The sequence below is a fragment of the Podarcis tiliguerta genome (assembly GCF_965153285.1).
Source record: "Podarcis tiliguerta genome assembly, chromosome: 3".
In the NCBI taxonomy this organism is placed as follows: domain Eukaryota; kingdom Metazoa; phylum Chordata; class Lepidosauria; order Squamata; family Lacertidae; genus Podarcis; species Podarcis tiliguerta.
Window position 1 is genome coordinate 43349398 of NC_139536.1, and position 27761 is coordinate 43377158.

The window sequence follows — 27761 nt, forward strand, 5'->3', positions numbered from 1 at the left end:
AAGCTTCCACTCTTCCTATGTCAGTGCCAGTGCCAGAGCCTGTGGCCATCAAAGAACAGGGCCCAACCACTGGCCAGGGAGGAGAGGGGAGAAAATTAGACATCTTGCCCAGGTCAAAGACGCCAGTCTGGCTTTAGGTTTGGCCATGGCATTGAAGCTGCCTTGGTTGCCCTGGCTGATGACTTTTATCAGAAGAGATGAGGGGAGTGTAATTCGGCTCATTCACCTTGATCTTGCAGGATCCCACAGGATTCCATCTCCCCCCCCCCCCCCATGCTATTTAACATCTACATGAAGCCCCCCGAGAACTGTCATTAGGAAATTTGGAGTTAAGTGTCATCAATATGTGGACGACACCCAGCTCTGTCTCTGTTTTCAACTGAATCAGAAGACGCAGTTGAAGTGTTAGGCCAGTGCTTGGAGGCAGTGATGGGTTGGGTGTGGCCCAATAAACTGAAGCTGATTACTGAAAAGTCAGAGACATTGTGTCTTGGAGATGGGAAGATGGCCTGCTCTGAGTGATATTGTTCTCTCCTGGAAGAAGCAGCTTCACAGTTTTGGGGTGCTCCTGGACTCAGCACTGTTGGGGAACAGCAAAACATCTCTGAGTGTGAGTCCTAAGGCTTCCATCCCACTTCTAAATTGAGCCTTGGGGAGAACACTAACCACACACCATGATGTGTTACCTTTCCACACGCAGGAAGGGTTTGAGGTGGGGGCAGACCGAAGAAACAACTCCCTATATGTTACTTGATAAGGTGCATTTACATAAAGAGTCACTGCTGACCATTTAAAAATATTTTAAGTCTTTGGTCTGGTGTATAGGTGCCAACTCTAAGGAGCCCAGACCCCTTCCCCTCCAATTTTTGGGGGCATCCCCCCATTGACCATGTCAAGCCACGTCAGCCTCTTTCTCCACTGCGTGAGAACGCAGGTAAGGTGCCTGATCGCCCACCCATTTTTCTGTCTCCCAGGCCCCCTCCCTCCTCTCCTCTCCTCCAGAAGCCTTGGCCTGGACTTGGCACCCCACAAACCCCCCCGCCATGGAGGAACTTGGCTGCCACCTGTTAGCATCTGGTATGGGATAAAAGGGAGTGGTGTGTGATTGGGCCTGCTGTCGTCCCCCAGCAAGTCCTCCTGACTCAGCCTCTCATTGTCGGCTCCAGCCTGAACAGGGCTGCCTCCCATGCTCAGAGCCCAGCTGCTCGAGCCTTGGAAGCACCAGGTGAGGGAGGGAGGTGGCAGAGTCTTCCCTGGGGCCAAGAGGCTTCACCCTGGTTTGCGCCTGCTTGGTTTCAGCCTCCCTCCATCTTTCTGTCCTTCTGTTCAAGTTTGTGCCACTGGTCTGGTGAAAGGACCTGGGTTCCAGATCCCTTGAGATCCAGTCTCTACAGGCAACCTGAGAGAAACAGGAATTACAGAAAACAGTGAAGCATGTTTTCAGTTCAATTCCAAAGCTTAGAGCCTCATTAATAGACACAGGAAAATCTGCAGTGAAATTTGAGAGATTAGGATTATGGCACATAGGTGCCACTTCAAGTGTGCTGCTCTACCTTCAAAGGCAGCACAAGTGACTAGGTGGGGAAATATGATTCTGCTGCCCTATGTTGCACTGAGCCAACATGTTTCATATTATCATAGAATTGTGGAGCTGAAAGGGACCCCCATGAGTCAGCAGTGGGGGGCAGCATCAAAAATAACTATTCCTATTCTAGGCTGCATAAACAGAAGTATTGTGTCCAGGTCAAGGGGCGTAATAAAAGGTAAAGGTACCCCTGACCATTAGGTCCAGTCGTGGCCGACTCTGGGGTTGCAGCGCTCATCTCATTTTATTGGCCGAGGGAGCCGGTGTACAGCTTGCAGGTCATGTGGCCAGCATGACTAAGCCGCTTCTGGCGAATCAGTGCTGCACACGGAAACGCTGTTTACCTTCCCACTGGAGTGGTATCTATTTATCTACTTGCACTTTGATGTGCTTTCGAACTGCTAGGTTGGCAGGAGCAGGGACCAAGCAATGGGAGCTCACCCCGTCGCGGGGATTCAAACCGCCAACCTTCTGATCGGCAAGTGCTAGGCACTGTGGTTTAACCCACAGCACCACCCACTTCCCCTAAGGGAAGTAATAGTCCCACTCTATTCTGCCTTCATCAGACCATGCCTGGAATACAGAGTCCACTTCTGGGCACACAGTTGAAGGAGGATATTGATAAGATAGAACGTGTGCATAGGAGGTCGACCAAAATGATCAAGGGTCTAGAAACCAAGCCTTACAAAGAATGATTGAGGGAATTAGGTATGTTTAGCCTGGAAAAGAGGAGACTGAGAAGAGACATGATAGCCATCTTCAAACATCTAAAGGGCTGTCACATGGAGGATGAAGCAAGCTTTCTTCCCTGCTCCAGAGGTTAGGACACAAACCAATGGATTCAAATTACAAGGAAGCAGATTCAAACTAAACATCAGGAAAAACATTTTGACGGTAAGAGCTTTTCAACAGTGGAACGACTCCTTCCTTGAAGGTTTTTAAGCAGAGGTTGTAGGGCGATCTGCCATGTATGATCTAGTTGAGATTCAGTAAAATGTTTCTCCTGCTTCTTGGAATATGAGCTAAGTTTTCTGGTACACTATTTGTGGGCTGCGTCAAGTGTCAAGTCTCCAAAGCTAATTTTGGTTATATTTGTCTCTCTTTGTGTGCATGTATATAAAATTGAAGCCAAATTCAGGAAATAAAAAGGACATTCCTATTCCCCTCAAGAGCATTTTGTCAAAGAGAACATTCAACATATTGTTCACATAAAATTTCATTAGCTCCTGATTACACTTGAAACATCTTTGAAACAATACATTGAAATAAATTAAATAGAAAACTGATGGCACAAGCTAATTGTAATATAGTACAGCAAACAAGACACAAGATAATATTCCTGCACAGTTCCCCATCAAATATACTTTAAGTAGGAAAGTAAAACCAATTGGGTGGGAGTCTCCTGCAAGACACTTTTCAGAACTCTCATCTCATAAATCCTTGACTGCTCATAAATATATTGTTCTTCACATATACACATGTATTATGTATTATTAACCACAGCACATCCTTTCATTGGTGGCTGATAACAGACTGTGATGTATGGAGGGGGGGGGGATAAGATAAACCAGAAAATGTGCAAGAGCCCCTCCTTCCTCAATTGCTACATTAAATACACTTCCCATCATTTTATAACAATGGCTGTATTCAGAGATAACGACAATCTATGATAGTAAGTCCTTGTCTAGGAGAGGAGGTTCCTCATAATCCCGAGGGGGGAGGGGAGAGAAGTAACAATTGGGGAGATACAGGGTTCTATCCTGGGCCTGGTGTTGTCCAACACCTTTATAAAGAAATTGGATGAAGGAATAGAGGGGATGCTCACCAAATTTGCAGGCACCAAATTGGGACGGGTAGCTAATACTGCATAAAATAGAATTAGGATTTGAGAGGACTTGGAGAACAGACTGGAGAACCGAGCCAAAACTAACAAAATATTTTTCAATAGAGACAAATGAACGGTTCTACACTTACATCTTCTTTAACTATACATGGGTATAAATCTTATAAACAAAACAACAACCATATACAGTACAAGTCTATACTCCATTTGTTAACAAACAATAAACTTAATTTATATTTCTACTACAGTAGTACCTCGGGTTACAGACACTTCAGGTTACAGACGCTTCAGGTTACAGACTCCGCTAAGCCAGAAATAGTACCTCGGGTTAAGAACTTTGCTTCAGGGAGAGAACAGAAATCGTGCAGCAGTGGCGCGGCAGCAGGAGGAGGCCCCATTAGCTAAAGTGGTGCTTCAGGTTAAGAACAGTTTCAGGTTATGAACGGACCTCCAGAACGAATTAAGTTCTTAACCCGAGGTACCACTGTATCTCTTGTTGTCTTCTCTATTTATTAATATAGATTAAAAAACAAAAACACATAATTGGACTTCCTATCATTTCCCGATGTGTATTTTCCTTCTGATGGTGAATATACTTAACATTATTAGCTTATCCTTTGTCTCCTTTCTAATACATTCTTAGAACAGTACTTAACCTTTGACTTATTTCATTTGTATTTCATCAATCCAGGGTCAATCAGGGTTCTACACTTAGGCAGGTATAACCAGCAGCACAAACATAAGATGAGGCACACCCAGCTTGACAGAAGTACATGTGAAAAGGAACAAGCTTGACATGAGTCAACAGTGTGATGCAGCAGCTCATGGGTCCTTCAGGTATCCACAATCATGTAGCTTCTTAATCTACTCTTCTCTAGGTTAACTAGAGCCTCTTTAATTAAATGTTACTGTAACAACTTCTTCAGTAACCATTCAGCAAATATGCAGAGACTGGAGGAGGATGAGGAGAAGAAGAAGGGCAAGAGGTAGAAGAAGAGGAAGAATACCCATGGTATTATTATGCCAGTAACTATCCCCAATAACACAGAACAATAAGCCTAAATGAGCTATCTGGGTTTTTCACTGGAAAATAGAAAATGTCTAAGATGTATTCAGTAACTATGCAGTTTAACAAGTCTTTAATTCCTTAGTAAACAGGAATTAAGCCCTCAGGATTGCGGCTTTTGAAATTAGGGTGTGTTTAGACTTGGAGACTGCCCAAACTTCTTTCACATCTCGAAGGGAAAGCGCCATGCCAAACATATGTAATCAGAAAAAAGTGATTACATTTTGAAGAAAGATCATAAAACAAATGCTCCCATATGTTTCAGAGATCAAATAAAACGTCTGAGAACTAGTACCACAGTGTTTTAACTGTACAGTAAAATGAATGTTCAGATGTGACAATTAATGAACGCAGTGTATGAAAAGTAACAGGAAAGGTTGTGCAAGTTAATAAAAGATTTGGAAATATGGAGCAGTAAAACCTGGGCAATTCTTTTTAGGCTTCAGCAGAAAAAGAATCCTCCTTGTTCTGGAGGGAAAGCTGGGGGTGAAAGAGAAAACTCCCTCCTTGTGGAGGAGTTAAACTAAGAGAAGAATTATTTGAGACACTATATTTTTAGCAGAAAATGTAGGTGAGATGGCGCCAGCTGCAGATCAGAGTTCCAGTTAGGCCCACTTTTCCAGCAGTGATATCCACAGTAGCTTCCTTGGCAAGCTCCTCTTGTCTTCTCCTCCATACAGCAAGAGCAGTAGCAACTCATAAATCCAGGGAAGATGTCAACATTTCCCTAGGCTCTCAAGGCAGTAGACCCCAAGGACAAGAGCAAAGCAGTGGTGTTTCCTCTCCCCCCCCCCACTACAGTTCTGAAAAAGTTTAAGATTAAGAGACTCGCCAAAAAGATTATTTTCACTCCAGCTTGTTCTTTCTTTTATGTTTAATAGACAAAGCAGTACAAGCCTCTATGAATATTTTCGCCATAGTAGCCTGAGCAGGTCCTTTCACCAGCTTCATTGCTACTTCCCTGATTAAGAGCTAGTGTCGCCATCACAGCAAGGCTAAAAAGCATAAATAGCAGGTCAGGTATTTATATTATGTTTCTACCCTACATGCATCTCTTTCTTGCTGTTAGGGACAATTAAGGGTGTAGTGATGAGCTATTAAGGCATTTTACAGTGAGTGTCTATCATTCCTCCCATTATTTACCCTGTCATCTTTTGATATTATCAGATGAGCTATCTTAAACCCCCACTATGTCACAAGAAACAACAACAACAACCTGCCAGGGTGGGTTACAGCTATTAATGTTAAAAACCATCACAAAAATAAAGTTGAACTAAAAAACAAAACAAAAAACAGGATAAAGTTGTATGCCTTCAGCATTGGCTCAAAGGTGTATAATGAAGATGTCAGATGGACCTCTATGGGGAGTTCCACAGCTTAGGGGCTGCCACAGAGAATGTCCTCTCCTGGGGCACCACTCCCACCTAGCTCTGAGCTTCTAAGAATGGTGGAACAACCAAGAGGGCTCCCTCTACCCATCTCAACATCCAGGGTGCATATGCACATAAAAAACATTTTCGGTAATGGCCCCAACAGGAAACCTAATGGAACCTATCAGCTTCTTGAAAGCATTAGAATATATCCTTTTTTACACATGCTTTCATTCACAGTTAGTAACTAATAGACAGCCATGCTCAGCAATTAATTTTTAACAGGGACTGTACTTTTAAAGACAATATGTATTGTTGTAAGCTTGCAGAGAGATGGAATCAGGGCTGCTGGAATTCCATTAGTGGCCTTGGAAAGAATTTATTTTGTTAGGAACAATGACTAGGAAAGAGGGATCCTACAGGAAGGTCAAAAACACTTTTGGCAAAAGAGCATGCTCTTCTCCTTCCTCTCCTGAAAGCAAGTTTGGACTATAAGCTGACATAATTGGGGGGCTGAAGTCTGAGCTATGGACTTAGTTTAGGCATTGGGGTAGGGAATCAATTTAAAAATATGTTTAAGTTGCTCTTCCAAACCACTTGAGGTGTGTGTGGGGGGGGGAGCATATATTGGTGTACTGTACTTTAGCTTTCCATTTCAGCTTGGATGCTCCTTGGGTTTTCCTTAAATTTAGGTAGAAATAATATCATTTATGAACAGACAGTTTTGTGGCTTTAAAGTGAAATCAGATCAGTAGATACATGGAGGGAAAATAATGTAGACTATTAGCAATTAAATAAAGTGAGAAAAGTGAATACAGAAAGAGAATGGATTTTAAAATAATTATTTTAAATATACTCATGTTAGGCAAAAGATAAGATTTAGTGCCAGCCAATCCATGACCTTACAGTATATTAATGTGTGTTAATACTGGCTTTTATTACATGCTAAGAATGATTAAAATGTAAAACAGCTATTTCACAATAAAACCAGCAGCTGACTATTAAAAATGCACCAAATAGATCTGGCATATGTCCTCTGACTAACTTTTTGATGTGTAGGAACATAATTTTTCCACTGTGCTTTCCTATTATGCTAGACTACATGTCTTAGTCTACTAATTTGTAATGTCCTGTCTTTGAGGGGTTACACAATTTCCCAGACCTTTTAATTTCTGCATGGTGTTTTCCATTTGATTTGAACCAGGAAACTGTTCTATTATAGCAACACTCCCATAGCCACAACATAATGGCTTTGCCCTGGTTTTCAGGCAATCAAAAAGTGCTAATAATACAATGAGCATATATTCATGATATATATTTGTCTTGTTACTCACATTCTCATAAAGGGCTTGAAGAGTCTCTAAATCAACCACAGAGTTATCCAAGTTCACAACAGCTGTGAATAAGAGAGACAAAAGTGGAAAAGGATTACATGTCAATATGATAATCCATCAGTGAAGAAAAGACTAAGCACAATAGTTTTTTATGACCCACTGGTCATACAGCTTAACGGCTTAAAGTTTATTAATGCTTTTGAAAAGTGCTGTGTTGAAGATTGTGGACAAGGAACCTGGTGGAGCCAGGTGTCAAATGTTAAGAAATTCATGCCCCCGTTCCCCTACAAGACACACATAGGATCCCATGAGCACGGCAAAAGTCAAAGATCAGAGATAAGCTTTACATCAGAGTTTCATGGTCCGACTAAAAGCATTATAGAAAATCGCAAGTCTGTTACAGCCAAACACACACACACACAGAGGAGACCTGTCACTGGTTGGGTTTCACTCTTAAACTGATTAATCCATAGATCAACCAGTGACCTTCAAGACACCTGACAAGGGTTAAATCTTCTATGCTCTAAAGCCAAAGATTTCATACAGATATAAAACTATGCTTTTCTGGTCCTGAAGTAATCTATGTTTTGCCACAGATATCCATTACTGTTCTTTTCGTGTGAAAACAAATGTAGTTAGCCATTACACAAACAGCAATTTCAATCAACCCAACTTCAAAAGGAGAAAATGATGATTATGATTAACAAAGACACCAAGAAGGAAAGTTAAGATAATTCAACAATAGCAAAGATATGAAAATTCATATTTATGCTAGCAGGATGTATTGCTATATCGAATGATTTAAAAGCTTGTCATGGTGCTTACTTCAAAAAACATTTTTAAAAGAAGACAAATTTTGTTTGTAATACACTGAGTTCGCAAATGAGAAAAGCGGCTCAGACTTCCAGCAGACAGGATGATTTGTGGCCGAGAGGTGGGCAATATAAAGTAGACTCTTGACCCTCATCCATCTAGGCTGGTTACATTAAGCCAGAACTGGCTGCCCATGTTTGTGTGATAACTGTGGAGGTTGTGGTGTTTGAACTTTGTGAAAGAAAGGCTCACTTGCTTTAGATTTTCAGGTGGAGAGCTATTGCCCTCTTTCAAATTCTTCCCATTTGGTTACAGTTTGGTTACAGTTGCTCAGGTTCATAGTTGCAACTTTCTGCATCTTTTTGTTGAATTTCAGGGTGTGCTTGTGGAATGGAACTGCTTGGATAGCCCTGTCTTATACCCTCATTTAGGAGATTAAAAAAGTGGACCTTGTTGATTCTCTTACTCAATTTAAGCATGACCAAAAAGAGGAAAAAAAGGAGGGTGGGGAGGAAAAGCATCAACGAAAAAGGGAGCACAAATAAAATTGGGCATATGACCACCCTACTCCCAATCTGATCTCAAAATTATTTCAGGTATGTGTTCTGCTCCATTGGATTAACACGGTGTAGGGTATGACTAGGGTCCTTTCTGTCACCAGTACTCTTGTTTTTATTTTTATTAAAATCTGATCAAAGAAATAGCAGGTTTGAGCTGACAGATGAAAAGGCAGGAGTTTTATGGAAAACTACAATGGTATATAATTTTCTCCTTTCATCCATTTAGTTTTCCTTGTGCTTTCTATTGTTTGTGTGTGTGTGTGTGTGTGTGTGTGTGTGTAGGAAAAAAGGGGAAATAATGAAGGAAGAGTAACCAACAGAGGTCAGGCAGGTGAAAGCTCAGAAGGAGCTCAGGCTTGCAAGAGAGGTTTTTAAAAAATGTAAAAGATTTTTTTGGCTATGCACAAAGCAAGAAGAACAAGCAAGTGAAGAAGAAAAATGCTATTAGGTGACAGAGAGAAGGCAGAATTGCTCAATACAGTGGTACGTTTCAGGTTACAGACTCCACTAATCCAGAAATATTTCCTCGGGTTAAGAACTTTGCTTCAGGATGAGAACAGAAATCGTGCTCTGGCGGCGCGGCGGCAGCGGGAGGCCCCATTAGCTAAAGTGGTGCTTCAGGTTAAGGACAGTTTCAGGTTAAATACGGACCTCTGGAACAAATTAAGTACTGAACCTGAGGTACCACTGTACCTACTTTGCCCCTGTCTTCACACAAAAGGAAAGCAGTGTGCAACCGGGTGATAACAGAATAAACGATGCAAGGAGTGAGTTGAAGCCCAAGATAGGAAAAGAGGTAGTGAGGCAACCCCTGGCTACTTTAAATGAATTCAAATCTCCAGGGCCTGATGAGCTGCACCCAAAGAAGCTTGTGGATGTAATATCAGAGCCTCTGTCTACAATCTTTGAGAATTGCAGGTGACGTCCCTGCAGACTGAAAGCAGGCAAATGTTGTCCCCAACTTCAAAAAGGGGGAAAAGAAGACAACCCAGGTAAGGGTTGACTAGCGAGCTTGACATCAATAGCAGGAAAGGTTCTAGTACAGATAATTAAACAGTCAATCTGTGAGCACTTAGAAAAGGATGCTATGATTACTAAGGCACACCATGAGTTTCTTAAAAAAAGAAAGTAATAACATCTCTTTTTTTTTTTTGATATGAGCTAGAAGTAGTGCTATTTTTCTAGAAAAAGAGGTGCTGGAATTCACCATGAATGCATCCCTTGTTCTCTTACAATGGCAATGGCACCCACTTGAGAGGTGCTTGAACTCAGTTCTGGTGAGTTCTGGCTGAAAAATATTCCCAGTTACAAGCTTGGTGGATCAAGGGAATGCTGTGGACATAGTTTATTGTGATTTCAGCAATGCTTTTGAGAAAGGTTCCCCATCATATTCTTGCAGAGCAGCTGGTAAAATGTGGATGGGTGAGGTAACTGCTAGGTGGATTTGTAGCTAGTTGACTGACCGAACCCAAAGACTGCTCACTAATGATTCCTCATGAACTTGGGGAAAAAGTGACAAGTTGAATGCCACAGGGTTTTGTCCTGGGCCCATTGTTGTTCAACATCTTTAGAAACAATTTGAATGAAGGTATTGAGGGGGTGTTCATCAAATTTTGCAGATGATACCAAACTGGGAGGGGTAGCTAATGCTGCCGAAGACAGAATCAGGATTCAATGTGGCACTAATAGATTGGAGAACTGGGCTCAAACTTAGCAAAATGAATTTCAATGGGGACAAATGTAAGCTTCTACATTTTGGCAGGAATAATTAGTTGAACAAATATCAGATTAGGGACACCTGGATTGCCAGTACTACATGTAAAAAGAATCTAGGGGTCTTTGTAGACCACAAACTGAACATGAGTCAACAGTGTGATGCAGCAGCAAAAAAAGACTAATGCTATTCTAGGTTGCATTAACCTAGAATAGTCCCACTCTGTTCCACCTCTGTCAGACCACACCTAGAGTACTGTGTCCAAGTTCAGAGCACCACAAGTTAAGAAGGATATAGACAAGCTGTAATGTGCTCAGAGGAGGGTGGCCAAGATGATCAAGGGTCTGGAAACCGAGCCTTATGCGGAACAGTTGAGGGAATGGGGTATGTTTAACCTGGTAAAGAGGAGACTGAGAGGAGATCTGATTTCCATCTTCAAATATTTAAAGGACTGCTACACAGAGGATGGAGCAAGCTTGCTTTCTGCTGATGTGGATGTGAGGACCAAAGCAATAGCTTCATATTAAAATAGATTCCGATTAAACGTCAGGAAGAACTTGCTGACAGGAAGAGTTGCTCAACAGAACAGACTCCCATGAGAGGTGCTGGATTCTCCTTCCTTGGAAGTTTTTAAGCAGAGGTTAGATGGCCACCAGTTGTGTTGAGCTAGTTGAGATTCACGCTTAGCAGTGGGTTGGACTAGATGACCCTCTGGGTCCCTTCCAACTCGACTATACTGTGAATCTATATACTTTTCAGGTAAAATGTGACCAGGAAAGCACCCTAGCTAGCATTTCCACTGGCTATTCCTGACAGAATACTGACAGCAGATTACATTATCCTGTATAAATCAGTACCCTTCACTGTTTCTAAATGATTCTGTGTATACACCTCAAGATTAGAGACAATATAATTCATGCTCATTTGTTTCTCATTGCTGTAAAGCATTCAGTGATAAAATGCAGTGTCTGGGACTCATCACATTTCCCCCCTACAGGTCTGAAACATAATTTTAGTTACAGTATAATAAAAGAATATATAAATAAGGAAACGTTGATGTTGATTGCACTGAGCAGGGTCCAGTGTGTATGTAGAGATTGGAGGAAAGAATTTTAGCAGATGAAAAGAACATTCATTCATTTTGGAATGTACTAACTTCCTAAGACAATCAAGTTTCTCTTTTAGTTTTTTTCTCTTTTAGTTTTGTTTTACTCCTTCCCTTTTCTAATTTTTGACTGCATGTATTTTAAAAGTTACCTGGTTATAACTTTTTTCTTTCTTTCCATTCCCTTTCTTTGTGAAGGTCACACTGGTTCAAGAAATAAATAAATCCAAAACCAAACACATAAACGTTAAATTATTTAGATGGGAGTAAATTAAAAGTCTCACAAAACCACCACAAAAAACCTTTCAGCATTTCTCACTTTAATATGCCACTATAAACCAACCTCTAAAAAAATGGTACCAAATACTGAGGGACATTTTCAGCCCACATTTTATACCGATATACTGCAACATCTGGAGGGTCACAGATTGCTCATGCCTGGCAAAAGCAGACCAAAGTAGTTAATCAATCCAGAACTTTCAATGATGGTCTCAACTCACTGAGACTACAGGTATTAGGTGAAATGGGCTAAACACAATAGAGGAGAGGAATATAACTAGTACCAGTCAGCATAAAAAACTGGGATGGAGGAGGAGGAGAGAGGACCTAGGCATCATATGATACACTCATTTTCTATCTTGAAGGAGAAGAGATTATGTGTACTTTAATCACAACCCATTCTTCTAGATGAAAAAAGACTTTTTGCTCGTTTCAGTGATATTAACAAGATCCATCCCACTGCATAGACAACACTGATCATAATAATGAATCCTGTGGAAGTCAAAGGGATTTAAGCATCTCCAGCATTCAAGGGTGGCTTGCTGAAAAGTACCAGTTACTGGATAGAGTCCCTAATCACAGGTTTTTTAAAAAAACAATTGTGTTCAGAATAAGAAATCTAAAGTTATTGGATAAAAATATGCTTTCCCAAATATTCAAAAGGCAGACAAATGCCTTTAGAAGCAGCCTATCCCCTAAATACAGGATGTGCACTTGTATAAAAATATTCTGTTTTTAAAGTGCTTCTGCATTTTTTTAGCTGTTTGTCTTGTGTTTCCCCCTCTCAAAAGTGTTAATTTTTGTGTTTCAAGATACATGACAGCTTCTCTTCTAACTTTTCAAGTTATTAAGATTACCTAAGAATTACTTAGAGAGCAACATAACACTTTTGATTGAATGCTTTTATGAGATAAGAAAATGTATGGCAAACACAGTGGTGCCAGGCCTGTGTACTTTCAACTGCACAGGTATGCAGGAGAGTGTATATATTTCAGAGAGCTGCTTATAAGTTCGCTTATAAGGACACCATGAACACAGTTCTCTGCTTTTATGAAAATAGCTTAATCTAGAAATAGCATAAAAAAATAGCATTAAAAAAAACTACACAGACATCCAGTTCTGTGGAGGGAAAGAACCTGGATTCTTCAAAAATTCATAGCCAGTGTGTGCAGGCCTTGACAAAGGTAAATGATGGCTGACAAATTTCTAACCCAAAAAGCCAAACTAAAATAAAATGACTAATTCTTATTTATTTCTACACTTTAAATTATGTACTATCATGGTTTTTTTTCCTTTTTCTTTAAAGAGAGATTAGATGAACACGAACACCACCCTTCTCTGCAGATAAGAGACATTTAATTCCACCCGCAACATAGACTGCCCTAACACCCAATATATATCGACACTGCTGCTTCCCTTGCCTGCCATGCACCTAAACTTGTGGCCGTGTTGATGTGGGGGCAGGTGAACAAATAACTGAAAATGTATTTCCAGCTGAAGTGACTCTTCATGCTCTCTTTCTCCATATTTTGGAAATGTGGTCTACATTTTATTTAAAAATAGTATAAATGGCACAACTGTGGCTTGAGGCTTTGGCACGCACAGTTCAAAAATTAAGCTCGCCATCTGTCTCCAAAGTGTGCTGTGAAGGTGAGGGGGGCGGGCTCAGGGGTTGACTGGATCCTGGAAACAGTCAATGCCTCACTTAGCCAGAGAGTGGTTCCCACTTGTCTAAACAAGGTGGTGATGGTGGAGTGACTATTAAATTAAATAGTTCTATTAAATTTAGTCATCACTTTTTACCCCCCCCAAAGTCTCAAAGTGACATGCAAAATACCATATTTCCTTGAATCTAATGCTCACCTTTTTGGGCCAAATTACGTTGCGAAATTATGGTATGTATTAGATTCCATGGCACATTCTCCAGCAAATACTTTTTTTGTTTGTTTCAAGGTTCTGAAAATTGAGGTGAGCATTAGATTCGATGGCACATTACTCAAGTAAATACGGTGCAGAAGTACCCTAAAATGTCCAAAATTATTGTTATTACTTATTATTAATGATTATTAATAAAAGTGTTCATCCCCCAGAAATTAACAACAGGAAAAATCTCCTACCCCACTCCAAAAATAAAACATGAAGGCCCAAAATCAAACCACCTCATTATTTCAATGCTTGGGTAAACAAGAATGTTCTCTTTTTTTGGCTCCAACAAACTGACAATGCCACAGGAGAGCATTCTACCGCTGAGGGGATGCTACTGAAATGGCACATTCTCTTGTTACCACTCTGCATCATCAAGGCACATGCAGAAGGGTCTCTTATGATCATAAGGCAGGCTTGTATTGGGAGAGAAGGTCCTTGAAGTATTGGAGTCCTGTTCTTTATAGTTTAAAACTAGCACTTTGAATTTGGCCTACAATCTAACTGGCCATTCATCTAACAACTATCTTTGGATCCAGAATGAGATTACTAGTGCCTGGTCACAAATTTCCCCTTTTTGGTCTAGTGCTCAAAAGGATAGTGGTTGGTCAGCTGCAGACCCTCTTGGAAGAGACTGGTTATCAGTAACCATTCCAGTCTTGCTTTAGGCCCTGTTTTGAAACTGAAGCAGCTTTGGTCACCATGATGGATTACCTTTTTCCAAGAGAGAGACATGGGATGTTGATTCTCATGGATCTCTCAACTGCTTTTGATACCATTTGACCATGATATCTTACTGAATTGGCTCTTTGGGCTGGGAGTTAGAGGCAGAATGTTATGCTGGTTCTCTTCTTACCAATGGATATGGTTCCGGAGGGTAGCACTGAGGAACATGTGCTCAACTTCATGACAGCTGATCCATAGAGTCATTCAAGGTTCTACCTTGTCCTCATGCTATTTAACACCCACATAAAGCTGCTGCGTGAGAGGTCAATGGAGATTTGGAGTGGGGTATCATCAGTGTGCTGACAACCAGCTCTTCTTGTCATCTAAGTCAAATGAGGCTGTGCAAGTTCTGAAACTTTGTCTAGACACTTTAATGAGCTGGATGAGAGCCAATAAATTGAGATGAAATCCTGATAAGACAGTGACACTGTGGTTCAGTGGCTCTAGAGCAGCGGTTCTCAACCTGTGGGTCCCCAGATGTTGTTGGACTACAACTCACATCATCCTTGAGCTCTGGCCTTGCTAGCTAGGGGTGATGGGAGTTGTAGTTCAACAACATCTGGGGACCCACAGGTTGAGAAAGGCTGCTCTAGAGTCTAGGAATTATATACTCTACCTGCCATTTATGGGCTTGCACTCCCTGTAAAGAAGAAGGTTCTTGGTCTGGGGGCCTTGATCCAAGTTGGTCAATGGAGGCTCAAGTGTCCCTGGTGGCACAGAGTGCTTTTGGCCAGGTATGGCCATTCCTGAGCAGAGACCGATTGGCCACAGTAATCCATGACCTGATAACCTCCTGACTGGATTGCTGTAGTACACTGTACGTAGGACTGCCCTTTAAGAATAACTTGTAAACTGCAGCTGGTGCAAAATGCAGTCAATACATTTCCATTCAGAATTCAAGGTACTGGTGATGAGTTATAAAGTCCTGAATAATTTGGAACTTTAATACTTGAAGAACAATATTTCCTTACATAGTCCTGCTCAAGTGATAAGCTCTGTTAGGGAAGCTCTTCTTAACATCTGCTGCCAGGAGGTATACCCTATGCAGTGACATGAGAATGTGCCAGTGTCCCAAATGCGGAACTCCATCACTTCTGAAATTTGACTGGTGCATTATCTTTTAGTACTTAGACACTAGCTTAAACATGGCAAATCATTAAGGCCCTGGGAGGTTGTTAATGTTCAGTTAGAATCTGTTTTGCAGTTTTATTGCAATCTGTAATGTGAATTTTATCTGCTCTTTTTTGTTGCAGGTTGTTACTTTAAATTATTTTATTGTTCCCCATCCTGAGATATTTGAATAAAAGGTGGGTTATACTTTTTCTTTGAAGTGTACTTTTTGATACAAGTAGGCTTCTCTTCTATAAATAATAAATAATACTGCTTCATTTTGCAGAATTATGATGAACACTGACAATATCCACACAAGGGAGATGCTCACAGATGCATTACAACCATTCTAAAAGTAGAGACATCACCTTGCCAACAAAGGTCCGTATAGTAAAAGCTATGGTTTTCCCAGTAGTGATGTATGGAAGTGAGAGCTGCACCATAAAGAAGGCTGATCGCCGAAGAATTGACGCTTTTGAATTATGGTGCTGGAGGAAACTCTTGAGAGTCCCATGGACTGCAAGAAGATCAAATGCATCCATTCTTAAGGAAATCAGCCCTGAGTGCTCACTGGAAGGACAGATCGTGAAGCTGAGGCTCCAATACTTTGGCCACCTCATGAGAAGAGAAGACTCACTGGAAAAGACCCTGATGTTGGGAAAGATGGAGGGCACAAGGAGAAGAGGACGACAGAGGACGAGATGGTTAGACAGTGTTCTCGAAGCTACAAACATGAATCTGACCCAACTGCGGGTGGCAGTGGAAGACAGGAGTGCCTGGCGTGCTCTGGTCCATGGGGTCACGAAGAGTCGGACACGACTGAACGACTAAACAACAACAACAACTGTAAAGGCAGAATGAAAGACCAAAGACCATTATGTTTAGAGATGTATGTCATGTAAGAAATTACTATTATTATTATTAGTTTGTTTTAATTTTACCCTGCTTTTATACCACTGGGTCCACAAAGCTGCTAAAATACTTTTGAAGATACAGTAGAAAAAGATCAAGGCAATTTTTAAAAATGCACTTAAATATGAGTAATGAGCACACAGTTACTAGTAGCATTGATATCTAGTCTCTTCTTTTTTGTTATGGGGATATATGACTTGGCAGAGGGGTAAGGGATGACATGGTGCAATATTCAATCCATGCCCTGTGCATGCTGTTGGGCACATCCCTCTCTCATGGTGAGAGGTAATTCTGCATGCATGAAGAAGAGGAAGGAAGAGTTCCATGGCGTACTATGTCATGCCCACCAGTCCACAGCAATAATGTTACAATGATATAGATTTTAATTCAAATGCTATAAAATAGGAGGTATTTTTAGTATAAACATTTCCAATGCAGGCATCTTGAGTAAACAAGCTTATATAAATCCAAAGACATAAGTTACTGATTAAATCAGCCAAAACTTCATACACCTATACAGTTTGTTTATAAAATTTGTGCAAGTTAAATTTTTAGAGAACAAATACATTTTGTTTGAGTCAGTGTGTCGCCTTCTTGTCTGGGGAAAGGGAGGGTGAAAAATGAGCCCAGTGTTGTAATCCTTTCAGAATAAAATGTTTAAATGCAAACATGATTACCATTGTAGACTGTTTAATCTAGAGAGATTATATTGCAGTTCTATTTTTGAGAGTTTTGTTGATATGACCATACAGAGCCCTTTGGTGCTTATCTTAATTATTTAGGTAAGTTTTATTTCAGTTTGGCAAGTGATAAAAACATGGGTGAAGAAAAGAGGAGGTCACTCTCAGACTGGAATATACCTTTCTAAAACAAAGTGTCCAGATGAGCACAGTTCTACCAAATCTGCCTGTTAATGGGTTTCTAAGTAAAATAATATTTAATGCCTTTTCAAAGGACCTCAGTTTATCTCAAAACCAATTTGATTCAGTACTTTTTGGTGGCAAGGTAGATCTACCATAAAGACCACCTGCCATTTTTGACAGCAGTGGCGGTTGCGGCCTGGCAGGAGAGTTGGGGAAAGAGTTTCCTGTCCACATGGCCAGCTGGTGCTTTCATTGACCAGTCGCGGGGGCCGATGGGATTTTTCTCCAGATCTTATGATGTATATGGTTGTGACTTTTTGATGTTTTGATTATTGTTTATGACTACTTTTGTTATGTCTGTAGTTACGAATTTTTTATATGTTGTAAGCTATCTTGAGAACAGTTTTAACTTTGCAAAGATAGCATACAAATATGATGATTGATCCCCTCAAAGTTGGGAGGCCTCTGGGGCAGGATGACCATGAAGCTCAAAGGACTGCCACTGCAGACATACAAGCTGTTTGAAAAGATAACACACGAAACATCATTAAAATATTTTCTAAGATACTAGTACAGTGGTACTATTAAGAACTTAATTCGTTCTGGAGGTCCGTTCTTAACCTGAAACTGTTCTTAACCTGAGGTACCATTTTAGCTAATGGGGCCTCCCGCCGCCACCATGCGATTTCTGTTCTCACCCTGAAGCAAAGTTCTTAACCCGAGGTACTATTTCTGGGTTAGTGGAGTCTGTAACCTGAAGCATCTGTAACCCATGGTACCACTGTAGTAGATACTACTAAGGTGAAGCCTTTTCTGATTCTCAGTTATTTGCATCAGTTATTCCCCAGATACATGAACTAGTAATGTGAAAAGTGGATACAGGTGTAAAAAAGGGAGGGGGCCCTTCAACTGCTATTTGAAATTGGGGACAAAATATATATTCCACTGCAAACATTCTTAAGGGCATCGACAACCCAGCAGTAGAAAATGACTATGGCAAAAGGGGTAGCAATTACACAAAGAAAAGAGGATGGAGGAGTTGAAAATGATGCCCACAAATATATAAAACGTGAAAGGAGTTGTAAGCATGATATTCATGCTACTATTACGGAACAATTGCCAAATGACACAACTGGCAAGCACCGCATTGTAGTACCATTTATGAGGCAATGCTGAATGCCTACACAGTTCCTGTCATCTGGAGTTTAGGCACGATGCAAGACTGAGTCAGCTAATTAAGCTATTTCAATTCTGCTGTTACATAGCAATGCTGCTAGCCTACTCTCTGCTACTTTGCACTTTCACTTCCAATTAAGTCTTTTAACATGATTATGTGAACAACAAAGTGGTAACAAGACTACCATATCAAACACCATTCCTTCATAAGTTCAACATGAGCAGAACAATCCAAGTGGGAAGAAGGAAGGAAGGAAGGAAGGAATGAAGATGAACAGCCATGCTGGGTGTACGGCAGCAGGGTGATACCACTTTCTTGGTATCCTCCTCTTTTTTTACTTCAAATGACTTTCCCTCCTATTTGTTTTCAAAGGGAGGGAAAATACACCCTGTGACTGGCACAAACAGGTCCAGTGCTATCATTAGACCAACTAGGCAGCTGCATAGGGTGCAGACCTTTGAGGAGCCGAGTTTTATATAGATTAGTTTTTGTGATATTTGTTATAAATTTCTGATGTTTTTATTTATTTTTATTTTGTAGTTTGATTAATTTTATCATTTCTACAAGACATCTGTTTTTGAACATGAAGATAGCACTTTGGGGGGCAGGTAGATTGCCTAGGTTGCAAGATAACCTAGCCCTGGCCCAGGTCATATATTTCCCCCCATTTCAGGGATGTGTTCAGGGAATGGGAAAGTTTCTGGATCTTTTGGAGCCTCCAGCCAATGTGGCCTGGCACACCCTCTTCTCTTTTAACATCAACTGATGCCAGAGCCCCGCGATGAGTAAGGCAAGGATCACAGAGCCAGGATGGGCTGAATGAGGTTGAATACGCTTCCCTTTGAGTTTGGAAATCTACTTCTGCCCTTGGAGGAGGAGGCGATCCAAAACATAATACAGACCCTGGGGCACCCTCCCAGGGAGCATAGGACTGCCGCTTAAGAGCATTAAAATACAATATTCAGCCCAAAACTAAACAATGAAATTACCATCAAATGTAGGTTGATGTTATACAGAAGTGTTGCTAGAAAATTAACCCCAGTTTTACAACCAGCACATAAATCCAGTTTTCTAGTGTGTTGATTTATTACAATATGAAGAACTACATTGTTTCCCCTTATTATTCCAGAATATTAACTGAGAACAGGCTTAGAACTGCTACATTTTAATTAGTTCAAATTGTACCACATGATGCCTGAGCAAATTAGAAAAGCAGACTCCTTTCCTAATGAAATAATGCATTGGAGATACTTGTAAACACTAATCATGCCATGTGGGAAATGTCTTGAAACAAATGGTTTGGCTTCATGGGCTTGTCTGTATTTTACTGTTTAATCTGGTCATTCTACATAGAAGCAGACTGTGTTCTGGGACCTTGTGATCTTCCCTTTTCATATATGCCAGATTCACTCATCAGTCTCATGGGAGCATTTGAATAATTAAAGAGCTTTGAGATTAGAAAAACAACATAAGGCATTATTCCATTTGTACAAGGGTTTTGTCAGGATACTGCTTCTTGGGCATGGTGGAGCAGAGACAGGTCTGCCATATTTTGAAGAGCAAAAAGGAGGACACATTTGCCAACTTCTACTTTTAACTATGGATTGCTATGATGACTCTATGCATGAAAAAGAGGATGTGTCCTGGGAAAAGAGGACACATGGCAACCCTATAACCTGAATCACAATTCCATTATTACATATTACTAAGGTCAGACAAAAGTTTTTCATGGACTTAGAAATGGTATGATTGACAGAGTCAACAGTAATTCATGTGTAAACCATGGCTAGACAGGTTTTTGAAGCATTTCCATGAAGTGAATTTACCACAAGCAACAATGGCTCTATCGTACCACTTTCACTTCTCTGAAAAACTTTAATTCATCTCCAGACAAAGTAATTTCAATCTTTCCTATTCTGTAATGGATCCCTGTCAAAAATGTTACCAATTCCGATCCAAGCACCAGAAAGTCCACTGACATCAACCAATTTAGAGTGTGGGTTTATACTAAATAATAGAAAATGTATACCTAGAGGAGCTTTACCAATCTTTACCAGGTGCATTGTGCTTCATATCATTGGCTGTTGAAGGTGGAAGCGAAAAGCATGACTAGGCCATATTTTACACCGTGTTAGCATTATCAGGAAGAAGAGAGGGGGAAATATGGGCTTAAACATAATTAAGTTCTTTAAAAAGAAAATGATAGTTTGTTTTTATTCTGAAGCCCTGCACTAATTAGAGATCTTACCAGTTTGCAATTATCTGGTTCAGAATATAAATTTGTTCAACTTTTAATACTCAGATGAATTACAAATTCTGGGTGATTCCCCCCAATTATTCTTAGGCTCAGAATATGAAACCAGATTCTTTATGCGCTCAGTGTTCAGGTTGACCAAGCTGCTTTAGATGTGCAAAAAAGTTATTGAATGTAAAGAAGAAGAAGAAGAAGAAGAAGAAGAAGAAGAAGAAGAAGAAGAAGAGTTTGGATTTGATATCCCGCCTTTCACTCCCTTTAAGGAGTCTCAAAGCGGCTAACATTCTCCTTTCCCTTCCTCCTCCACTACAAACACTCTGTGAGGTGAGTGGGGCTGAGAGACTTCAAAGAAGTGTGACTGGCCCAAGGTCACCCAGCAGCTGCATGTGGAGGAGCGGAGACACGAACCCGGTTCCCCAGATTACGAGACTACCGCTCTTGACCACAACATCACACTGGCCCTTAGTTTAGATCAAGGGTTGTCAACCTGGTCCCTACCACCCACTAGTGGGCGTTTCAGGATTCTAGGTGGGCGGTAGGGGGTTCTATGGCACAAGCTGAATCCTCCTTCCATCGAGCACTGGTGGGCGGTAAGGAAATTTTACCATCAAGAAAGATGCATTAGTGGGTGGTAGGTATAAAAAGGTTGACTACCCCTGGTCTAGATGGACTGCAATTTAAAGAGCACTGCAATACAATATTTCAGGCCAATCTTTCAAGTGCTATGAAACTCCATGAATGACCAAGTTAGGTGTTGCGTATGCTTGCACACAGAAATGCAACTCTCACTGACTGTTGTGAACCACATGACCAGATCACCTGACCAAGAAATCTTTCTGTTTGGCAAGTATCTTCTCCGTATTTGAGTGAATTCTCTTAACTGTCTCTACTCTCTCTCTCTCTCTCTCTCTCTCTGTGTGTGTGTGTGCTTCCAGGTATGTTTGTTTTGGCCTGGAGCAGCTGAATTCCCAAGTGGTCTTCCACCATGTTAGCTTCCCAATGGGCAACACGATAAGGCACGTGTACACAGCACCATAAATATGCATTTGTTAACATTGTGAGCCAGAAAGGAACTCTCAGAAACAGTCAAGTGTTCCCTGAGATGTTCATTAAGGAAATTTGCAAATGCAATTCTCAATCTAAGGTAAAGGTAAAGGGACCCCTGACCAGTAGGTCCAGTTGTGACCAATTCTGGGGTTGCGGCGCTCATCTCGCTTTATTGGCCGAGCATAATTTCCACACTCCTGTTACTAACTTAGATGTGTGTGTGTGTGGAAATAAGATTTATTGTAATGTGTACCATGGGTGGATTTTGAATAGTATCTCAGCTTAATTTATTGCTGAGATATGGAAGGTCTTACTACACTTCTTGGATAATAAAGACAACAGTATATGTTGGATTTTAAAAGTCTATGTATATATATTGCAGTTTTTTATATTAAGATTAGGTAGAAAGAAATAGAGAAACTATCTCCAATGCAAGGCTAAAACTTCTTTCAGTCATAAATTATAATGTCACAAGTTTAACCAAAAGAACCCTGCCTGTACTTTTTATTTCTACAAAACAATGGGTGTCAAACCAAAAGGAGCAATAGAGACGCCATAATGATATTATCCAGATGGAACAGTAATGATAATAGCAACAGTTCACTCAGGAAATATTACTTCTCAAAATATGCATGGTTGGAAAATGCAATAACCTTGATCCTGTCACAGCATGAATAGCTGAAACAATGACAGAAGCTAACACAGCATTTAAGATTTTTCCATGCATCTATTATTACTCAAAAGAGACAATTCTGCTCTGACATCCACTTCCACATGGGAGAGAGACACCAAGCACAATTTTGGTGTGGAAAGAAGTGTGACATTCATTATTATTTTATTTGGCGGGGAGGGATAGGATTTCAATTATGTGTGGTTCATTAAAAATAATAATAACATTACCATTTTATTCAGTACTGAAATAATTAATTCATTATGATCAGCACTGCCATGAGCCCGGGGAGATGTACTGGCAGGGCTGGTCATGGGGGTGGAGAAATGGGGCAATAGTGAAGAACTAGATCATGGGGAGGGGGTCCAGTGACCTAGGAGGTGCTGATCTAGATGATGAAGAGGAGGCAAGCAGGCTGCCAGGAGTAAGCCCCTCCCTGATGGCGGGACGCCATATCTATGTTGCAGTAAGAATTGCACGTGAGAGCAGAAACCGGAAGCAAAGGAAAGTGCTGGTGTTGGAACACAACAGGAAGACAACAGGGAAGGAGAAAAAATATTCCACGCAGAACGACATTGGATTAATCCCCTTGCAAAATTAATGGTTGGAATATACAAATGTGATTGTAAGTCATAAACGCCAGTGGCTGTGAACCTGAAGGATCAAGATCCGAATTATTGTCTAAGGATTAATTAAGAACTACTGCAGGACTTAGATAATTATTCCTTGAACCCCAGAACATGGGAAGTCACCAAATTATGTATAATTCGGCATTGGTTTTTTAAAAAAATTTATTGTAATTTGGAATTGTTAATGTGGTTTTATTGGATTGTTAAAATAGAAAATTAATAAAAATTATATTAAAAGAAAAGAAGTGCACCCCTCCCTTAGTGACAGCTGATGCCCAGGTCATTGTGCCAGAGCACCCCAACTTGTCTCTGCTGCTGCTTCCCATCCACAAAGTTTCCTCTTAGAAGTGATCAGCGCAAGAAATTCCAGCCACCTCATATTTGCTCAATATTGTCCTCTCAATATTGTAGCAATATTTGAAGTGCTGCCCTGGGGTTTCCAAATGAAACTATTCTCCCCACCACCATATAAACAAACAGATTCTTTACTAACAAAGTCACATAATTAATCCCATTCATGTCATTGCTTTGAATTGGAGTAGGAAGATACGAGTATCCCCCCCCCCCCCAATCTTCAGATATTGGTTCTTCTAATTTTGGTCAGAGGAACTCAGGTAATTTCAGAGTTAATCCAAGGCGAACTTTTGAGTGCTCACTCCACATAGCAAACTGGTGGATGATGTTAATTAGCTCTGGGTCGGAATCTTTTCTCAATCTTTATTTCGTTTCATTATTATAACATAGAATATATGCTCTAAGGTATACAGAATATACAGTCTAAATTATTACATTAGTAAAATCCTCGTTTTCCATTCTGTATCTATCTCATTCTATTATTGTTACTTCCCTCCACCACAGCACGACATCCGTTGATATATCTTGAACTTGTCATTGTGTTATATATATTAGTTACTTTGGCCCTCAGAACAATCTTACAATAATTTTTTCCACTCCTTTACGAACTTAGTCCATGCATATCAATAAATCTGTTTTGGAACGATGTCTTTCATATATTCTTCTAAGCAGTTTCATTCCTTCTTAAGTTTTTGATTCAATTGAAGTCTAATGGCTGCTGTCATTTTAGCCAACTCTGAATTCGAAGCTATGGTTTCCCCAGTAGTGATGTATGGAAGTGAGAGCTGGACCATAAAGAAGTCTGATGATTTGATGATTCTGAATTATGGTGCTGGAGGAGACTCTTGAGAGTCCCATGGACTGCAAGAAGATCAAACCTATCCTTTCTGAAGGAAATCAGCCCTGAGTGCTCCCTGGAAGGACATATCCTGAAGCTGAGGCTCCAATACTTTGGACACCTCATGAGAAGAGAAGACTCCCTGGAAAAGACCCTGATGTTGGGAAAGATTGAGGGCACAAGGAGAAGGGGACGACAGAGGACGAGATGGTTGGGCAGTGTTCTCGAAGCTACTAACATGAGTTTGACCAAACTGTGGGAGGCAGTGGAAGACAGGAGTGCCTGGTGTGCTCTGGTCCATGGGGTCACGAAGAGTCGGACATGACTAAACGACTAAACAACAACAAATGAATTCACATAATTTGTTTAATCAATCCTCTATTGAGGGGACATTGTCTTTTCTCTTGCATCCCAGGAATGGAAGAGAGAATCTGCCAGTTTTAGCACTAAAATGGTCTATAGGGATTGTTTTCTTGATTAAGTAGTTTGGAGCAAATGAAAATTAGAAGCTGATTTAGACTGTGCAAAGATACGTAAAAAGGTAGGCATGTCTGCTGGGCGTTGAGTTTCCAGTCCACTATCTGCACACCTTTCAATACTCATCACACTCTGCTCACTCTAAGTCTATTATGGCTCATCAAACTCCTTGTATCACTACAGAATTATGTCCAACAGTTTCGAAAAATGTTAGCTCCTCATAAATACACACACTTCAAGAAAACGAACTGAGTACGGAGCACAAATGAAGGGAAATATAAAAATACTGCAAGAGACTTTGTAGGATAGAACAATTACATGCACTTAATCCTAATAGGATAAAAGGTTAAGCACAGTATTGCTTGACCCCTTCAGCGACTGACATTCATGCCATATTATTGTTAGCGTTGCATGTTAAGCAAGCAAATTTTCAATCAACTTGTGTTGGCTTTACCACAGACCCAGATGTTAGGCGGACTCCTTTGTTCATAAGGTTCTCATTATTAACTCAAACCAAGCTGAATATTTGACTGAAGGAAAGGACCATATCATTGTTTTCAGATTTCATTCTATGACTTAACTGAACTACATCTGCCAGCTTTTGAAATACCAAGTACTTCTTGGCGCCAGTACTGGCGCCTCAATCTGTGACTACCAGCCTAAATGCTTCAGCTTGGGGAAGTTTAGTAACCATGAAAATAACTTAGCAAAAGCTTAAGTTGTGATTAAAAGTTACTCAGAAATTGATGGTGCACACCAACATTTGCCCTGTGCGTAATTTCTTCCACAAAATAGAGCAAATGGAATTCACAATTAAAACAGGTAGGCTAGAAAAGTCAGAAAGATGTTTTCATGATTTATGAAGTCTGCAATATACTTGAAACCATATTTATTTAATAGGTAAGCTGGCACTATACAGCTCCATTCCATCTGCTTTAAATCTATTATAAGGACTTAGGAGGCATGAAGAACACTGCAAGTATAAATATAGCTCCACTTTTCACCTTTTTGCAAAGCCATCCTTTAATGTAAATAGGGAAGGAGGAATTACAGCCACCCCAAAAGATGTCTCCTGATATAAAACTTTCAAGGTTGTGCTACCAGTAAGTCTTCAGAAAGTATTATTGCAAAACACAATGCACTTTATAAGGAAAATGAGAATTTGAGTTTTAAAAAAGAAAAGTGCTCATAGTTAAAACCACCAAGTGTTTAAACTGTAGTGATACTTCTTGTAAACTGGAATCAACAATGCTTTTTTTCTAAACAGGCAGGAGAGAAGAGTATTCAGCATTCTAGAAACCTCTGCATAGCAGAATGAAGTGCCTAAGCTCTCATTCAGTTCATTGAGGTCCACATAGGAAATATATGAGACCTTAGATTTCAATTTCAGGCTGTAGGCTGATACAGTATTCAGTCAGTTCTCCATATTTTTACTGACAGACAGCAGAGGTATCATTCACAAAGAACGTTGGCCATGATTTTCAATAGGAAATGATAAAGCCATTTCATGGAATAAAATCTATCTAGTAAAAGTTTGTTTCATTTACCGTGCTGTATATCTTTCATGTCTAAATGAAGACTGGACATTAATATCCCAACTGCTTGCGATCTTTTGTTGCTTAATAACTTGACAACCTGCCAAAGAAAAGAAAATGTTGTTACTTCCCAGCAAGTTGCTTTTTCATGCCATAAATCATAAACCCAGAACCCACAAACTATATTTTACTTGTTAAAGAACCCCAAACTGTTTGATAAAATTACTGTAAATGATTACATTCAAAGTACAGTGGACCCTCCAGATACGAATTAAATTCCTTTCCCGGGGTCCGCCCGCAACCTGAAAAGTCCGTAGGCAGAGGCGCCTCTTCTGCGCATGCACACGCAGCGAAACCCAGAAGTATACACTTTCAGGTTTGCCACATTCGTAACCCGAAAGTTACGTATGCAGAGCAGTACGTAACTAGGGGGGCCACTGTATGTCTCACACCTTTTCAGCCTCTGCAAGGAGGAATCTTGCCCCACCCCCCAATCCAGAAGCATGTGCACTTTTAGCTTCATCTTTTCAACCATGTTAGAGCCTTTGTAAAATAGGCTGTCAGATATATATTTGATTTTGCTTCCAAAACCACACAACTATTTCCAGATTAGATGTAAGATAAAACAGTGGGAATATTTCTATAGTTGCTTTATTCAGCAGTATATATATATAAAAGCAAAATAACCCTGCACATATTGGGATGCTCTAAGACCAATTCAAGGAAAAACAAAGAAACAAATACAGCATTTTTAAAAAAGCAAGAATAATCACAGTGCAGAAGAAAGTTTCTTTGATCTTGGCAGGATAAGAATTAGCAACATATATTCCACTTCAACACTTCCTTTCCCCATTTTTAGATTAAAAAGTGTAATTTTTTAAAAAAGAAAGGTAGCTGTATTTAACTCACATTTATTAAAAAATACACACCAGAATCCAATGCCGTAAACCTTAATCTATCCAGTGGGTATCAGAAAGACACATTTCAACCATCAAAATTAAGAAGTGTTAGATCAAACAAGTCTTCTTTGGGAAGACTTAAGCATGTGGTTGAAATCAATGTGACAAAACTCTGCTTTGTCAGGCATAAGAGGTAGGCATATATAAAACTATTCTGTGTAACTTGAAGTACAGAGTCTAAAAAGAATATATGCACATTAATAATATGCTGGCTAAGAGAAAAAAATAAAGAGAAAAAGCTGACACAAGGGAACGTGAAGTCAGGCCTAAAGGCGGAATTGGCAGTGGGAGATTCATGGTTGGATTTTCTGGGTCTTTTTTTTGAAGGTATATGCAGCCATGGGAATGGATGTGGGGATGCAGATCAATATTGTACGCATAAAGAATTTAATCCTTTTCTTTTCCTGGTAACTTTGAGCAGGGTGCTGGGCAGAGAAGCTATTTCAACTATAGGACTCAATTATACAGCTGCAAATGAAACATTTTAAGTTTGTTTTAAGTGCAATATACAATGTGACACTTGACGGCGATGGTGAGCCTTATGGAAAATCCAATGTATTTTTAAAAATGCTTTTTAAAAAAGGCATTTTCAAAATAGTTTATAGATGTGTATAGATT

General features: G+C 40.2%; 1 protein-coding gene across 1 annotated transcript in view; it reads right to left on the minus strand.

Annotated features, from left to right (window-relative positions):
• Positions 1-27761, minus strand: part of FMN2 (formin 2) — a 157473-nt gene that overhangs the window by 56030 nt on the left and 73682 nt on the right. The window contains exons 8-9 of the mRNA XM_083432083.1: positions 26197-26284; positions 7199-7260 (exon numbers count right to left, since the gene is read on the minus strand). Coding sequence (XP_083288209.1) covers positions 7199-7260; positions 26197-26284 — 150 coding nt within the window. The remainder of the gene's footprint in view (positions 1-7198; positions 7261-26196; positions 26285-27761) is intronic.